Source organism: Macrosteles quadrilineatus, unplaced genomic scaffold (genome assembly GCF_028750875.1).
Source record: "Macrosteles quadrilineatus isolate MER2022 unplaced genomic scaffold, UCM_ALF_1.0 Scaffold_9__3_contigs__length_116548681, whole genome shotgun sequence".
Lineage (NCBI taxonomy): Eukaryota > Metazoa > Arthropoda > Insecta > Hemiptera > Cicadellidae > Macrosteles > Macrosteles quadrilineatus.
Genome location: NW_026542602.1, coordinates 1,283,667 through 1,301,885, shown reverse-complemented (window position 1 = coordinate 1,301,885; position 18,219 = coordinate 1,283,667). Strand labels below are relative to the sequence as shown.

Genomic DNA, 18,219 nt, shown 5'->3' with positions numbered 1-18,219 from the left:
TTTTAGTTCTCTATACTGTACCAGAAAGTAGTTACACCTTGAGGTAAGCTCTGGATCAGTTCCTGATTAAAAACAAATTATTAGCAGGATTTGAACTCGAAATGTGTAAATTGGCGCAAAGTGACAAGAACAAACTTAATTTGGAACTACCTCCAGAGTTTATTGAGCGTCAAAAGGAAACTGAATACTATAGATATTTTGTAGCGGGAGCTGATATAGCTGGAAGTGAGGTAGTCAAGTCGCCGAAAGTCGTTCGTTTATTTTAACACCACCCATAGAGAACACGTGTGTTTTGATGGCTTTGCTACGAACGAGAACATCACACAGACCAAAAGGCAGCCAATAGTTGCACTAAATGATTCTTCTTGGAGGATTGTCTTCACCAAATGAGCACTGGACAGCAATGGCTTAAATTAGGCTTTGTGGAGGAGGGTATATAATTCTTATTAGATAGTTTATTAAACGGTACTTGTTTACTGTTGCGTGACTAATTAGTACTCTACTAGGAATCACGAGGTCCCCAGTTCGATCCTGAAAAGTAATTTGCTCAGTAGACTTACACTATCGCCGAATGTTTAGTCGAATTTTTAACTCGAGTTGCGACGGCGAATGCCGTTTGGACGTTCGCCGGATGTTCGCCAATGTTCACCGAACATGCTCGCCAGTTGAGACATATTTTAACTTCTGACAATTTTCTTTGCTCGCATCTTTTGACTCGTCCCAAAACCGACAAAATGTGGAGTGCAGGTGAGTACGAATCAAGGCAAGGAAATCTATATCGTGCTCGCCTATATTTGGGAAGGGTAATGAAAATATCTCCGAACGCAAACCTTTCGTAAAAAATCGACCCCGTTTGGAATCGAACCGAAAAACCCTCACATTTGAAAACACTAACCACTAAACTTATCTGACTTGTCTGCTTTCTCCCGTAAAGCATTATAAAAAATCTCCGAACAAACCCAAGCTATCCCGCAGGCTCCGAGCAACAGCTCAGTTATGTTTGACAAATGCGCCCCCCCCCCTACTCTGACTGGATGACTGATGATCGCGGTGGCAGATGGTATATGACGGTGGAGGGGGTGGTGGGGGGAGGAGGGAACAACGCAAGCGCACTAGCGCAGTTTAGCGATTTCACAGCGGCCTGGGAACAGTCTCGGCGCATGATTACTGTCCGGCTCCTCCCACTTATGGTCGTTGTGTTATCGTTAATTGAGCGACGATTTGCACTGTCTTACCTCGGGAACTAAACACGTTGTGAAGCGTCCAATGTTTTGACACTAGTGTCTGGAATTTTTTATTTAAGAAACTCGATTTGAAGAGTAGTTCGAAACCTTCAAATTTTAGTGTGTGGGGAATCGAACCTATCTCGCAATACGCTAACCTCTGGGCTAACAACACAACTTGATAGCTTGAAATGTCTTTAGGGACTAAGAGAAACACACGAGCCTTTGAATTTAAATTATGAATTAGACATGCCGAAGGGTTGTTAACCAGGATAAAAGATCACACAAACCAACTGCTACTGTACAGAAAATAGTTTAAACGTTAGTATTGAACTTATTGGAAATCCTAAAATATTTTCAATAAAACACGTACACTTCATGGCCTAGCATCCAATTCACCTTGTACTAACTTTTAAAACATTTTAAAGCTGTTCCTTGGGGTTTTAGAGGGAATTTTCTTTATTTCAGCATTGTGGGGACCAACGGTTGGTAATAGTGGAGGATACCTTTCGAGATTCACACTGTATATTTCATCTTTATCCATACGTTGCAAGCTATTTAGTTAAACTTCATTAAATTGTATTACATAAACTAATCTAAACTGTCAACGTCGGCTGCTACACCTAAATAAATAAATTTCCATAAGACTGAGACCCAAATGGCTTCGACGTTACCTTCCTCTGGAAATTATCATCATAAAAAAAATGATATCTGTCAAGTGATTCAGAATCTTTGGGCAAAAGACCCTTCGAGAATAGGATGTTATATTATTTTGTTGTTCTACAAGAGTGTGTGTCTGAACGTAACTTAACTCAACGTGGCCTCTGCCTCTGCCAATCCCGTCCCGGCTCCGCACTCCGCAGTCCGGCGGATCACGGATGAACTCTTGACCGGGTCACACCGGAGCCTCGGGACTCTCGCCTTCGCCCCCCTTGCATACTTCACCGAGATGTGCTCGCCTGCGTCTACACCCAATAGCGTTCTTCAACCGCAAATTTTCTTTAAAATAATGCAACTTTATTCAACGTTTCCGACTACACTCGTTAAATAATTATGCCGTTCTGTGACCGGGAACGTCATCGTCGTCTCCCGCGGTCACCATTATTACTTCGGTTACCACTTGGATTGGATTATTTGTTTAAGGATGATACCTCAAATAAGTTTCTAAGCACTTAATCCTCAAGTAATCTCGCCCTATGATCACTTGAGTCCTATCGTTTAGGGGTCGCAAAATTAATTAGTTATTCTGTACCTTCGTTTATGTAATAAATACCCCCGCCGCAGCAAACCTGCTGACTTAGCAAATTTCCATTTGTCTTAAATGATTTTCAATTAAATTTATTTAAGTAACATTAGGTTTAACGAGTACCTAGGTTTGCTGCTACAAGGAAACTAATAAAGTGTGATTTTTAGTAAAATATTTGTAGCTTAGTATAAAATAAATAAATTTGCCAGGTTTTATCCAAATATATCCATAAACAAGCAAACCACAGCAGTAAAACAGTAAATGTTCACACAAAACTTTAAAAATTGTGGCTTTTCCAGAAATGAATCTAGAATTGCAATTCTCTGAACTAATAGGTGGGCTTACCTCACAGTCATTAACAACAATCAACTACAGTATTATCCAACAAAAACTTATCTAAAATAATAAACTGCCTAAACCTTTGTGAGAGTGACAGTTAAACAATCCCTGTTATTCAAGTTCAATAATCATGTATTCCTAGTCAGGTTCAATATTAAGATAATCCCCGGTATTCACGTTCAATATTCAGGTGTTCCTCGGTATTCAAGTTCAAAATTCAGGTATTCCTCTATATTGAGATTCTAACTTGAATACCATCAAGTTCAGAATTCAGGTGTTCCTCGGTTTGAGTTTCTATATTCAGGTACTCCCTGGTATTCAATTTCAAAATTCATGTATTTCTCGGTATTGAGGTTCTATATTCAGGTACTCCCTGGGTATTCAAGTTCAAAATTCAGGTATTCCTCGGTATTGAGGTTCTATATTCAGGTACTCCCTGGTATTCAAGTTCAAAATTCAGGTATTCCTTGGTATTGAGGTTCTATATTCAGGTACTCCCTGGTATTCAAGTTCAAAATTCAGGTATTCCTCGGTATTGAGGTTCTATATTCAGGTACTCCCTGGTATTCAAGTTCAAGATTCAGCTATTCCTCGGTATTGAGGTTCTATATTCAGGTACTCCCTGGTATTCAAGTTCAAAATTCAGGTATTCCTTGGTATTGAGGTTCTATATTCAGGTACTCCCTGGTATTCAAGTTCAAAATTCAGGTATTCCTCGGTATTGAGGTTCTATATTCAGGTACTCCCTGGTATTCAAGTTCAAAATTCAGGTATTCCTTGGTATTGAGGTTCTATATTCAGGTACTCCCTGGTATTTAAGTTCAAAATTCAGGTATTCCTCGGTATTGAGGTTCTATATTCAGGTACTCCCAGGTATTCAAGTTCAAAATTCAGGTATTCCTCGGTATTGAGGTTCTATATTCAGGTACTCTCTGGTATTCAAGTTCAAAATTCAGGTATTCCTTGGTATTGAGGTTCTATATTCAGGTACTCCCTGGTATTTAAGTTCAAAATTCAGGTATTCCTCGGTATTGAGGTTCTATATTCAGGTACTCCCAGGTATTCAAGTTCAATATTCAGGTATTCCTCTATATTGAGGTTCTATAAATTCATGTATTCCCCGGGATTTAAGGTTCAACCCCGGTATGACAAGTTTGGACCAGGTTAGAATTTCTCTCGAAGTAATGCGTTTACGATTAGGAGACACCACTGGTGATAAAACATAAAAAAAACTTTTAACACATTCTTTACAAAACAGCAGTTATCATTCACAAACGCCTACAACTCAGTTCGCCCACTACGCCTCGGTAACACATTGGACAGACTGAACAGACTTGCTAATTGATTCAATTGTCTCCTATGCCACTCATCTCGGGTCTATTTTTACTTTCATCACTGCTACTTCTTTTGTCGCCTCACTGACAGGAAATCAAAGGATTTTAGGTATTGTAGTGATCATTTCGATCTTCAAAAAAGATTTTTTGTTATATTAGTCTTAAAGTCGAATAAGATATATTATTTACGTAAAATGAACAGATGTTTAAGAAATTAGATCTGAATATTATTCAGATAAAATGAAAAAAGGCCGATTGTGACTATATTATTATTCCCAGACAATCTTTTAAAGTTTTGATCACATCTCTAAAACACCAGGAACAAAAATTACGTGATTCCTGGACACGTATAAATTTTTTAAATAAAAAACCTTATAAGTAGGACAAGAACGATTTACTTTTCACCAGAACAGATTAAAAAGGAAAGCAATAAAATATATTTCCTGTATTAAAATATTTTGTCCACGGTCAGCTATCTTAATTAATGACGGATGAATTTTATTACTTTTTTTAGCAGCTAAACAGACGTTTGGTTTGTTTTATTTTCCATTGAGTTGTAATTTTCATTGTCATGGGTAGATGTATGTTAGATTGTGTATAGAATATTGATGCTATCTCTGACTACTGATACAAAAGATACGACTCCAACCCTTACCGGTACGTTAAAGTTGCCACTAATTTTTTAGTAAAAATCATCCATCGTAGTCGGTTTGAGCCCCTGTTTTGACTGTGCTAATCCAAATTAATAATTTTTGTCCAATACACAATCTTGGACACTAGCGCATTCTGTGACTGGTTCTCACATGTTCTTTTTGAATAAAAAATTGGCAACAGCTGGACATATATATGGGACGTTTGTCTACTTAGCATCCTATAGTTGACTATGCAATTCATTGTACCATAATATGCAAGAACAAATAAAGATGTTTGGAATAAAATTGAACTTGAAAGCTTGCCTTAAAAAGTGAATGTTTAATACAAGAGGATAAATTTTGGAGTTAGGTTCCTTTTATCTTTAATTTTAAATTACGTAAGCTATCTTGAAAAGGTCAACGTAAAATATCAAGCAGGTTGGACTGTTCCTTAAAAAAAGCTTGTGGTGTACCTATTTAAGTACAAAATTTAAAAAATAATAGATAGGACAGGCATAGGCCTAATAGTCCAAAAACATTGATAGTTACCGTAATGTTTTTGATCTGAATGAATGTAAAACTGATGTTAGGTCTATAATCTTTTAATAGGCACAAATGAGTTAAAGTTTTCAAGCGTCATTAGGTAAAGCAGAAGTACTAAGCTAGAACTGTTAACTGACTACGACCACCATGCAGAAAAGCAGTCAATATTTCATTAATGCTAAGTTATGCTGGGCCCCATTACAAAGTCAATGATGTCTGAGAATGACATTGTCAGTTTTGAACCTTCAAGATGTACAGACTAGAGTTGGAAGAATGATAATTCCAACTACATTTCACATAGGGGATTTTTTTCTAACTAGGCTTAGACTTTACAAAATTATATTCACAGTTGTTATTCTGGGGGCTAAGCGTCTTATTTGTGGACGTAAAGCTATTTACAGCTTTAAAAAGCCGTTAGGCCTATTTATTCGATTCGATCATAAAAAAATGTAACCATTAATTTTTAAAACATAACTTAAATGAACAAAGAAGATTTTGACCTTAAAAATGTTAAGTTAACCTAATATTGAAAATTTATGCTACAGTTTAACACCAGCCATTTTCCCTGTCATCTGGATCGATATTTGGCGCAATTAAAAAATAATTAGGATTAAAGCGTAGGTAAGAAGGATGGAGACAGACAGATTTTTACTGCCTTCTTGATGTTACTGTAGAAAAGAAAGACGAATCCACCAAGTTTAATACTCATGCGTGTTATTTAGTAGTAAAGCATGGAGTCATCACTAGCCACACTAGACCTGTGCGAACCTCGCCATTGACTAAATAGGCCTAAGTTACACCCTACCTTTTGTGTATGTAGTCAGTCCTGTTTATTCACATGTGTCTACTGTAGAATTAAATTAGCCTACCCACAAGCAAATCACACTTGACTCCTGACTGATTTAAGGGTAGACTAAACGTGTTAACTATTTTTCTGTCTATTCAACAAAAGTTTTCCTCCCAAATGGGAACTCTATGAATTCATAACTGTGATTCTTAAATGGTGATAGTTTCCATTTCATGTCATTGTGATGTTATTCTACAAGTAGATAAAGCCTAACTTAGTTTCAGACTAGACAACTTAAAAAAAAAACCTTACATCTTACAACAGTATTGCCCTTGGCCCTAGTTTATCACATTCTTCCACTTCTTTACTATATTTCTGTGATATTCTTGAGATAAAGTAATAATCATACCAATAATTGCTTTGCTAAATTATCAAACCAACTAACATAGGCTCACAAGCCCTAGGCTAGGCCAGTAAATATTTTAAAACTTACCTTTTAATTGAAACCGTAAGTACTGTAAGTGTTCTGACCTAACTGGAGTGTTAACTTATTTTTCTATAAATAAAATTGATTCACTTAATGAAAACTTCAAACTTATCAATTTCGAGGTTTACAAACTAAACGATGATGACGTACGGCACGACACACAATTAAATTGACAAATGAAAATGACAATGACAATGACAACAGCAGAAGCAGACCACAGACGTTGGACGTTGGTACTAACAAAACAAAGTTTCTTTCTGCTCAGACGAATAGCAATCACGAATCTAAATCCGAATCTGGACTGGATTGGATTCCCAGCAGCACCAAATACCACCACATAAACCTTGCGTTTTTTGCGTATTCTCGGCTGTTCTTCGATGCGTTTTTGGTGTATTCGGATTCCAATCATGCACACTACATACTATAAAAAGTTACATGATTATATTTTACAACGATCAGTTTCAATGCACCGTGACCATACACACAATCTAAGCTATAATCAAAGACTTAGGATACTACCAGCGTTATACAGTTAACTCATTATATGATATTTATAGTCCGTGTTATAAGAGGGATCCTCACGCAATTGTATAATTTCTACGAACAAATAAAATCACATTTATTTTTTCATAATTATGAGCTAGGAACAAAGTCACACCATTGACATAAAATGAGGTTACTAACCTCACACCATTGATTAAACATACTATGGTCATAGTCCTACAACTGTCTACTCTAGTCTATAGCACTCACTTGCACTGATCCTAAATAGCTATGTATGGAGTTTATGGTTGTGTCAACAATGTAAATTTGAATATATAATACCAACATTAAATTAAAGCATACTGTAGATCATAGTCACCATGCGGCTCCGGCTTTAGAATATAGACAGCACAGTACAGTATCCCCTGTTTCATAAGAGGCAACTAAAAGGGGGGGAGCACCCATTCTTTCAGCATCTCAACCAACAACTGATCAAGCGTACTCTACAAATACCTAACCAAAGATGAGGATGTTGTTTTAACACCAAAACATGTCCTAAATTGACATATTTTGTTGAGATGTGACAAGATTATGCAAGTTATTTAGTATTTACAAACATACAAGGTAAAAATAGTATTTAGATCTAGATCAATTTTTAAATATCCTGCAACAAAACATCAGCTCTAGAACTTGCATTATCAGTTTAATACTGTGGATGGGAAGGGAATTATTCAATGTAAATAATAAGAACACATTTTATGATTGAAACAGAAAGTTGATTTAATTACTACAATGTAGCACTCTGTCGATGATTGTGACCAATCCTAAGAAGGTTGAATATTTGTTTCATTCAGATGAAGAGAGGTTCAGTTCTAAACTTCATCGACATTGGGTTGAAGTAATGTTCAAAAATAATAACCTGAAAAATCAACATCAATTTAAGAATTTTGTGGCATTTGTTAAACATTTGAACCATTTCTGTGTTATATATAACATTCATTTTTATTTTCTACAGACAAAACTTTTAAGCTGTAAATGTTAATCACAAAGTTTAGGCGTTTTAGGGTAAGAAATCTATCCCCTCCACTTGATCCTAGCTTTAAAATAATGAGGCAATAGCTGAGGTTTGCCAAAACGTCAATCAGTTGCAACATTAAGAAAGAAAATGTGGGGGGAACTTCCCCTGAGACCACCTAAATTTTGTTAACAGACTATAATAGTATATAGACTATTATAGTCTATTATACTAATCATGTCATAATGTCATGTATCATGTCTACTTAATCAGACTCAAATATGTAACTCATTATTCGAGTTTCACCTTCACAGCTTCAAGTACATACACAGTACAGAATTTCACAGGTACATAGCTGATGATCTTTTTGATTCACAAGGAGGATTTTAGTAAAATAAAATATATAGACCAACTTGAACTTCTAGATACTCACAGTGTTTTTGCCAGGTTTCAACAGAGGCGCTGGGACAAACAACGCCTGTTGCGGACTGTTGCAGAAGTATCGGCCGATGTTGAAACCGTTCACCATCACAAAACCTTTCCGCCAGTTACCAATCTCAAGGAACGTGTCTGTGATTTCGTCTCTAGTCAGCTCAAATGTGGTTCTCACAAAACTTGGAGCCGGTTTAGTTTCGTAGCTTATTCTACTTTTCCAACCTGTCAAACTGTAGTTGCAATCAGTACTTTTTTGTCAATTCCTGGTCAATAAAAACAAATATGAATCAAAAATATTTTCTTTCTTATATCATACATTTATCCACATAGTAACGTTAGTTTCCTTTGTGGAACAATTTTAAAATTGTCATGTACAAAATAAAGGGATTAGTCCCTTATTTACACAAAATGTAAAATAGGTTTATTTACTACGACTTATGTTGTTTTCAATGCATTGAGATAAAAAAGTGACAAAACAATTAGGTTTGATGAATACTTACTTTTGAGTACACAGTATGGACTGCAAGTCCTTAGCAAAAGATTTTCTAGGCTAGGGCCTTATCCGTTAATTTTTGGATAAAGAAAAAAATTGAAATTATGATTTTTTACCACAAACATTACCTATTAGATCTATAAATAAGGCTAGTATTTCAAAGCAGTAGGTGCAATGTTTATGGGTGGGTGGATGAGTAAGATAGACAACTAACTGAAATATGTTCATGAGACAAAGTGAATAAATATGTGATGAAGTAGGATATTTTATTTAATCAACGTCAATAAAAACAAATTCATGCGTATAAGGTAAACAAATCAGTGACTATACAGGGGCTTACCTAGAAACCCAAGATGAAAGGAAAGGCATTCCAGTTATGTTGATTTTACTTGCAGGAACAGCATTTTTGAAAACCACTCTGTTTTCTGGTCCCATTCCTTTCTTTTCTGTCATCCATTCTAGACTGTCTGCAAAACTCAATCTTCCGCAGTTCTCTACCAAGAGCTCCATCAGGTAGGTTCCTGGATATGACGGACAGTCAAGTTCATCAAGACTAAAAATGATCAGTTCAATTTAGGTACAGGAAAGAATAGATTATCCATGGGAGATTAGTTAAATATGTTAATACAAAATAGATGCCATTTCCCTCTGTATGTTTGTTTTATTTTCCCCTAATTTTTAAAAATTTTTACAGCTGGATGTGACATAAAATATGCTGTATTTTTCAATAAGTTGTTACTTCATTTTACTACACACATTGTGTATTCACATTAATACACTGGACACTCTGTTGGGGGTCAATATTAAACTAAAATCAAAAATACACATATTACACCATATTTTTTTCCTATAAAATAACAAAAATAAGATTTTAGAAAAAAATCCGATTTTGATTTAACATAGTATGTTATGGTCCTTACAATTTTGATGTTTTTTTATTTTTGAGAAATTTTGATTTTTAATGGAGATTTTCCCATAAAACCCCATAAAATAACAGAAAAATAGGATTTTCCCAAAAATGGCCCGAACGATTTTGATAAAAATGTAGTATGTTATAGTCCTTTAAATTCTGAACAAAATTGTACAAATCCCATTTCTGTAATAATTACGGCTCAAAAGTTATTGTGAATTATGTTATTTTCCCATGAAAACCCCATAAAATAACGGAAAAATCGGTTTTCCCAAAAACGGCCCGAACGATTTTGATAAAAATTTAGAATGTTATATTCCTTTAAGTTCTGAACAATATTGTACAAATCCCATTTTTCGTATATTTACTCTTCACCGCTTACACATGATAAAGGTTGTTGACAAACTCATAGGAGAAAGTATGTGCCAGAATGCTGATACCGTTTATTAAATATTTATTATTTTCTTCTTGATTTTTTTACTGGATCACATTACTCACTCGGAATCCCAGAAGCCAAAGTGGTTAGTTTCCGTAATGTCTGACGGACTAATCAGTTTTCCGTCTAACAGAACCATGACGATGTCTCGCTTGCGGCCGAATATCTTCATCCTGCATTTGCTGGACACTCTTATTCTGAAGGAGTACAGAACATATCCGTGACTTTGCCTCTGTCCGTCCACGGCAGGTAGATCCTCCAGATGAACAAAGTGGCTGGTCTCTGTTAACTGTTGCGGCTGCGTAAATAAACAAATACATTTCATAAAATAACTTGGTATATATAGGTTATACCACCTTTTGTATTGCCAAGTGATTTTGATGGGGTTAAACTACAATTTTTTCGAAGCTTTATGGCTTCATTTTCAAGATCACATGCACATTAAGCATGTCATCATCTTCAACACAGACAGAGCGAAGATTCGTCGTACATAATATGAATGGAACACACAAAAACACGTTTAAAACAGCATGACCATGATAAAAAACCTTTCTGGATAACCCATGCGTGGAGTCGGTTGAATATTGTTGGCAACAAGCACGCGTCGTCTAACGTGTTTTTAACTATGGCTACACAGTTTTTAAATGTTTTATGTGTTTTCTGTCTTATGTATAAAAAATCTTCAGAAAATATATGTTAAAGAGGATTGACAATGCTTTATGTCCATATAAACTTAATAATGAGCGAACAAGCGCTTGAAACCATGGTATCTAGTTTGACTTCAACAGAATCACTTGGCGATACAAGAAGTAATATAACCTATTTATTGTGTCATAGTATTCAGAGGCTAGACCACAATGAAGTATATTCTAAACATGTACCCTACCTCAACAAACAGGACAAAAGCTGAATACAAGTTTCAAAAGTAAAATTAAAATTGCTGAGAATGTGCAGCTACAAGACAAGAAGGATGATTAACATAATTGGTGTGCAAAATTTTGGAAAATGTGACAGAAAAATATAAGTAAAATAATCATCAGGATGGGTTAGTTAAATAAAAAAGGATGGTTTATTAAGAAGTAACTAAAATCTTGCTAACGTGAGAAATTGAATTATAGAAAAAAAAGAGTTGGATAACCACAAAGAAATAGTAAGTTGCCATAAAAGAGGACCTAATGTTAAAATGAGAACCTCTATAGCAGTTGGAAGAGGAAGGATGTAATCGTCAAATCGTCTCAATCTACCTGAGTCGAGGATGGAAGAAGCTTATCAGCACAAATGAGAGAAGACGATCGATAATGACAATTTTAATAACTGGTGTTACATTATAAAACACACTAAACATTTTTCTCTTTTATCTCTCCCTTTTATTCTTAAGTCTACTTTTTCCCACACTAAAATTTAGATATTGAAGACTTGTGAAGTTAAAATAAGCTACTCTAACAACAATAAAACTACAAACCATTTACCAGCTGTTGTACAATGTCACGCCAGGGCAGCTCAGCTGTGAGAGGGAGGGAGAGAGAAAGTGTCCGAGGGGAGGAAGCAGGTGGGGGAGGGTGGTAAAGAGACGGGTGAACTGATCGGAACACCTCCAAGACGATGGAATACTTCTGAGTGTAGTCCCCAGCCTCAGTCAAAGGAGCATCGTAATCTGGAATCAGAACTTTACTGTAGACTACAAAAAAGTTGAGATTAGATTTGGTACAGAGTAGCTTAAGAGCTATGCTAATAGCTTGTAAGCCAGAACTCAAACTGATCATAGACTAGATTGTAGATGGCTCACCCACTAGAAAGCGCATTTTAATGCAAAGATGAATGAATGAGATGCCAGCTTTGTTTTTGAAGATGAGCTGGTTTATTAGTCAGGACCACTAGAAAGCCCAATGCTCAAGGACTGTTTAGTCCATTTCTGAATCATCAAAAAGCTTCAGACTTTTCTCTAGGTCAAACTGACAACATTTCTCAGTACCCTTAAAATTTAGAAATACAGATGAAAAACTCATTGAGAACACAAGAAAATGTTGAGTTTTGGAAGTAGCAGAGTTGGAAGAGTTGTCGGATTAATCCAAACATTTGGGAAATTACTTCTTATTTCTCAGTTTTAAAAGTGCTACCACTTTCTTCAGCCTTTTTGACCAACTATTGTATTGTGAGTGCACTAGCAACTGTGTCGACGAGCAAAATAATAAAACCCCAATTGTACATCCTTGCATTGCAACCGTTTTGGAAATATGTACACACAGCATAACCTTGATATTTTCAGGCCCAAACAATATTGGCTACTGAAATGGTATGAGTGACTGATGACAACAAGGCTAAAGTCCAGTTCAGTTATCACCTACACAGCCAGAGTACTACCTGATTGAACCTATATTACATAGACATTTACATAGGACATATGATATAATGAATGCTAAAACTCACCGTAGCTAGTGATCTGTGGATGGTATGAGTCCGGAGTGTCCACACATGTTACACCACTTGTAAATCCAAAGTTTGTCCCTCCATGAAACACATGGAGACTCACAGACGCAGGGAAGTTGATAGCTTCATTCAAGGCAGCTTCAAACTCTGAAAATTTACGTACGTAAAACCCGCAATTATGGTAGGCTTATTAGGCAGTGCTCGATTTGAGAGGGAACACAGAGGAACGGAGTTCCAGTACCTCTCTTTTGGAAAGATGAAAATATTGGCATAAATATGTACATTAATAGGTACTAATCATATGAAATAGGTTACAGTTCTGGCACCTCTTTTTTTACAAATCGAGCACTGCTTATAGGAGAGATAATAAAAGATAACTGGACTTTTAATAAATGGATTAAAAACATCCTATCTTAGTTAGTAACATTGGTCTTAATTTTTGAGGTGTATTAGTATCTTTATTTGATAATCTTGCATTTATAAAATAATAATTAATATTAATGATAGTAAAGGGTTGTGCAATTTAAAATTCACAAAATAACTTATAAAGATTTGTACAAAAACAGGTAATGAACAGTAAAATCCCACTCGCATTTATTTGTTCGTTACAAACTTCAGATATTTTACAAAGTCACAAGTGTACGACTAATACATTTACACACGGACACCACTTTTACCATTACTTTATCACTTCATTCTTTTAAAGCCTTTAGTTGGCTACAATATTTAAATTTATCTCACACAATTTTTATTTTGTAATCATTTTTATTCACTACTATCACGTATAACTTTTGCAGACGAGGATTTGGTCCTGAAGTTTCCAAACAAGGAGTTCATTGTACATCAATTATTTTCTTGTGAATGAAAATATTAAAAATGTAAACATTGCATTAAAAAGTGGATACCATGTGCTAGCCATGCATTATGCTGGGGCCGATCCCAATGGTCCAGAAAGCCAGTTCTTAGGTGAATCATCTTAGGACGGTGAGGATGTAGGGTTTGAAGCGTTTCCAACTGCGCCAGAACATCTGTCTCTGAATTGGTCGTCTGTAACACTAATAAAGGTGATCTTGTAGTGTTAACTTTAAGGCATTAGCCTTGTCCCTTTAAGCCCCAAGGGCTAATATATTGGACACAAGAGTAACTTAACCAAACTTCTATTTAAAACTATCCATGCAAGACCTGACAAAAACGGCTGAAAGCTATACCGAACATACTGTATGTTTTTGAGAGTCAAATTTAGAACTTTGACGCTTGGGCTTTTGGTTTATCAGTGTTGTTAGTGTGGTATTTAGTTATCTAATCAATGGCCGAGGGGTCTAAAACCACATTTGCACCAGAGTTTACGACAAAATGCTTAAAACGTTTGTTGACATTGTAGGTTTGGAACTTGTTGGAACAATTGATGATCGATCCCGTAGATTGAGAGTTTGAGTTCCGTCTGTCAGTTCTGGTGTGAGATTCATGAGGAGTTCACCTGAGGCAGAGCTTGAAAGGTAAATCCACAATCCACATAAAATAAACATTGAACTGTTTGTGTGAATTTGTCTTTTATGATTTGATGATTGTTTGTTTTTGAGGAAATAAAATTCATTATTCATTATTCATTTTGTAAGTTGCACCTCAAATTTTACATTTTGCAGCTAACTACCCATCCCAACAATGTGTGTCCACCAGAAACTTACTTTAAATAAACTTAGATTCATAAGATGACAGGAAAACCTAATAAAATATATAAAAATTAAATAAATCAATTTCTGTGGCACAACAGGTTTTCGAAAACTATTCTAGGGGATAATATCAAAGGAGTTTTAGGGGGTTACCAATGCCCTTGGTCGTCTGAATAGCGACTGGTTTCGTCACTCTTAATGGGCCATTGTCAAGCCTTAGACGTGTAGTTGTCGCTCCTAGGAGGTCTTCAAAAAGTCTTGATAACACTTACATCTTGATGACCTCCTCGAACCTTAGCGAACACTATACGTTTAAGGCTTGACAATGACACCACAAGAGTATTGAAACTGCTTGCCATTCAGACGACTGAGGATTACGTTGGCAACAAGGTATTTAACCTCTATAATAATAATTGTTAAGTAATCCGGGAGGCAACACCTCAAAATGGGGATTTGATAACAAGATTCATAAAATTGATTCATAAGTCATACCTCCCAAATGAGATAAAGATCTTCTATCCATCGTAGCACTGATTGAGTCTGATGTGAAGAGAAGACTTTTTATTCCGTTTTGTTCCACGATTGTTTTTAGGTCAAGCATATATTGATCATCACCTTCATTCTCTCTAACAATTCCATAAGAGTTCTCGAGCTGTTAAAAAATCAAATACCAATTATGTAGATTGTGTTAGAGTTATTGACTACAGATACTAAAATTTGGCAAGTTTAAAAAAATTTTTACTTCAGGCATTTTAGAAAAAAAAGAAAAGAATTACACAAATTGTAGGTTTAAGAGATACGTTTCTTGACATTTGACCTTTTCTTTCCTGACTATTGAGATTTTACAATCAAAACATACAACATAATATTTCTGAAATGAGGTTTCTAGAGATATAACCGTAATACTAGCATTTTTTTATTTAGCACCAACATCTTAGGTAACGATAAAAATACGATTTTAAAACTGTTACCTGAAACATGATAATTGGGCCACCACATTCTATCTGAAGAGGTTTTAAATGATCCAACAACAGTTTGAAAAACCTATCCACCCGAGCTAAAAATTCAGACTGTGAAGTTCTAATTTTGATTCTTTCTCCGACCAAATAACTGCAAAAATAACAAAATGTGACACTTTTAGGTAGAATTGAGATTTCTAAAATACCATCATATAGCTCTTGATTCTAAAAATGATTAGCACAAAATGTCTCTTTACCTGGGTAAGCCTCCTAAATCCACATCGGCGTTGATGTAAGGCCCCAAACCCACCAGAACAAGTAAGTCTTCTTGCTTGGCTATCTGAATAAACTTCACCACATCAAGAAACTGGGACATTTCTGAACTGTTGTTCCCAAAATCGTAAACATCTTTGTACGGCTCATGCAAATTCCAAGGCACCATTCTGGAATTATTATGTTGATAAGTACGACAGAGCAGTGGCAGTGCAATGAAAAAGAAAAAGAACAGTAGATTTCCATCTGGATCAATTAGGTCTGGATCCAATCCGAATAATCAAAAATCCAGGTAATAGGATTGTTCAAGAACAGTGGCCCTATGCAGATGACTTGCCTGATGTGACGGTATAATACACTCTCAACACATGGACATAATTGGCACACATTGAAATGAGAGTATTTGGATAGTAAGAGTTCGGGTAACAAAAGTTTAACTGTACGGTACTTGCATTTCAATTACACCTCGTTTCTTAACTTGACTTGAAAGTGTGTACATTAAAATATCTCACATTAAGTTTAAATGTTTAATATTTTATCTTTACTAAGCAAACTTACATTTTGACAGCGATTGCACCAGTTGCTCTGAGTTTTTTCAGCCTATCTCTCCAGTATGCAGGATGAATTCTGAAGTAATACATGAGACCACAAGTCAATGTTATAGGTTTTCCATTCAACAGAAAACCAGAAGGCGACATTGAGAATTCATTTTGTGTCTCCTGGATGTCGTAATGTCTGTATAATGTGTTTGGGACTCTCCTGTTTATTAGCAAGTACAGCAATAGTAGCAATAATGGTGCTGTAACATAGGGAAGGTGTATAAAATACAATTCTAGGAGTGGATGTTGAAAATGTCCATAGCCTGTGATGGCAAGACAGAAGTATATACATAAAAAGTTTCAGCGAGGGGGAAGGCTTTACCTCTAGCATTTTATGTGGCCTGCTCCCACATAGGAAATCTATCTAAATTATTTGTATACTCTTCACTCTTCAGACAAGGAAACAAGAAATACAGGGTGTTTATAAAAGAATGCCAGGATTTTAAACGGTCGTTGTTGCTTGGGGACTATTTAAGATAATTAAATGATTTGAACGTCAAATTGAAGGGAAAAGAACAAAGTTTTTTCCCCATACTTTGATACAATTTAGAATAATTTAATACAATTCAGATTTTCATCAATCTTATATGAGCATAAAACTGGCAAAGTCTGTACGCTTAGGGAGATCAGCAGGTTCATCTGAATCTTTTTAGGCGCAAAGACTCTATCTTTTACGGATAGTCCACTATAGATTTAGTGGCCAAGTGATTTATAGGATTATAATGAATATTAATATGTTTTATACTGCAAGAAATAAATTCATTCATTTAATTATTTGAAGGCACCCTAATCTGTAGGTTCATTAACGAAGTATACAAAGTACCACGTAAGAAATATTTTCTCTACTTGGAAGAACTCATTACACTAAATGCCTTTTTTTTAATGCATTGATAAACCAATATAAAAAATATCAATTTTACACAATAGTTAAAATTTAGTTAACTTAACGTATAGTTTCAAATAGATACTGTTAATTTCTTAGAATTAGTTATAATTATAAAAATAGCTAATTGAGGAAACAAATAAATAAACAATTAAAAAATTAATACATTTCAACTGCATTCGAAACATTGTATTTGGATTGTACATACTAATGTCCTGAAATCCTAAAGCCTGTTGACCCATCGTTATTAACTTTCTAAGCAACTAAAAAAAATGTAAAAAACCAATAAAATTTTAAAAACTTAAACAGTTCACTTACCAGCCAGTTTTAAATAAGTAACTCTTTTAGAATTCCATTTGAAGATATTGCTAATATTTGAAGTACTACAAAAACCACAACTGAAGCCGAGTTTCATTTTTGTTTATTGCAAAGTAGTAAAATTTTAAAGTAACACTGAACTTACGATTGTCCACATGTCTTCAAATAAACTCATGTGACAAACCACAAAGATGTGGGATTCAAGTTAACACTGTAATGCTTGGTTTTCTCCACACGAAGCTTTATCTCTTCATCTAATCATTTTATCAGACTGATGAAGTATGATTCATAGTGCTGTGTGTTAAATATAGTATTGAGTAAGCACTGCAGGTTTAATAAGCATTCAAATTGTCTTCAATCATATGTTTCACTACAAAAATAGTGCCTTTATACATATAAAAAAATAATATCAGTAAAAACTCTGAAAATAACACAATTATATACAATAAAAAATGTTACATGTTAGGCAATAGTGTGGATAGAGTTTTTGTGGTGCTTGCCTTCAAATCTGAAGGTCTTTAGTTTAATTAAAAGCTCGATCATTTCTATATCCAAAGGCCGTTTTCATTTGACTCTCAACTTATGATGATAGCTAACAAAAAGTAACAAGCAAGACAACAAGATGTAAGTTGGCTAGTAACAAGACTAGGGGTTGGGCCATTGTCTTAAAACAAAACAAAAAAATGACACTGGGGATGATAATAAAATACACAAAAACTTGTTTCTT

The 18,219-nt window shown here is 35.2% G+C and overlaps 2 protein-coding genes across 2 annotated transcripts in view; both read right to left on the bottom strand.

Annotated features, from left to right (window-relative positions):
• Positions 1 to 6,829, bottom strand: part of LOC129004276 (protein N-terminal asparagine amidohydrolase-like) — a 38,250-nt gene extending 31,421 nt beyond the window's left edge. Inside the window, exon 1 of the mRNA XM_054432792.1 lies at positions 6,598 to 6,829. The gene's annotated coding sequence lies outside the window, so the exon portion shown is untranslated. The remainder of the gene's footprint in view (positions 1 to 6,597) is intronic.
• Positions 6,830 to 7,876: 1,047 nt separating this feature from the next.
• Positions 7,877 to 16,456, bottom strand: LOC129004202 (beta-galactosidase-1-like protein 3). The gene is made up of 11 exons (XM_054432678.1): positions 16,251 to 16,456; positions 15,677 to 15,862; positions 15,432 to 15,570; positions 14,953 to 15,112; positions 13,696 to 13,845; positions 12,791 to 12,937; positions 11,833 to 12,017; positions 10,426 to 10,661; positions 9,358 to 9,570; positions 8,523 to 8,754; positions 7,877 to 7,993 (listed from the first exon to the last, which is right to left on the bottom strand). The coding sequence occupies exons 1-11, from the start codon at positions 16,388 to 16,390 to the stop codon at positions 7,925 to 7,927; spliced, it is 1,857 nt and encodes a 618-aa protein (XP_054288653.1). The 5' UTR covers positions 16,391 to 16,456; the 3' UTR covers positions 7,877 to 7,924.
• Between the last annotated feature and the right edge of the window lie 1,763 nt (positions 16,457 to 18,219).

Bases quoted from the DNA above. Each gene is read 5' to 3' on its own strand.
- LOC129004202 (XM_054432678.1), bottom strand. From the start codon at position 16,390: ATGTCGCCTTCTGGTTTTCTGTTGAATGGAAAACCTATAACATTGACT. The intron at 15,113-15,431 runs GTAACAGTTTTA...ATTTTTTAACAG, and splicing joins GCCCAATTATCATGTTTCAG to CTCGAGAACTCTTATGGAAT. The intron at 12,938-13,695 runs GTATCCACTTTT...GTAAATTTTCAG, and splicing joins TAATGCATGGCTAGCACATG to AGTTTGAAGCTGCCTTGAAT.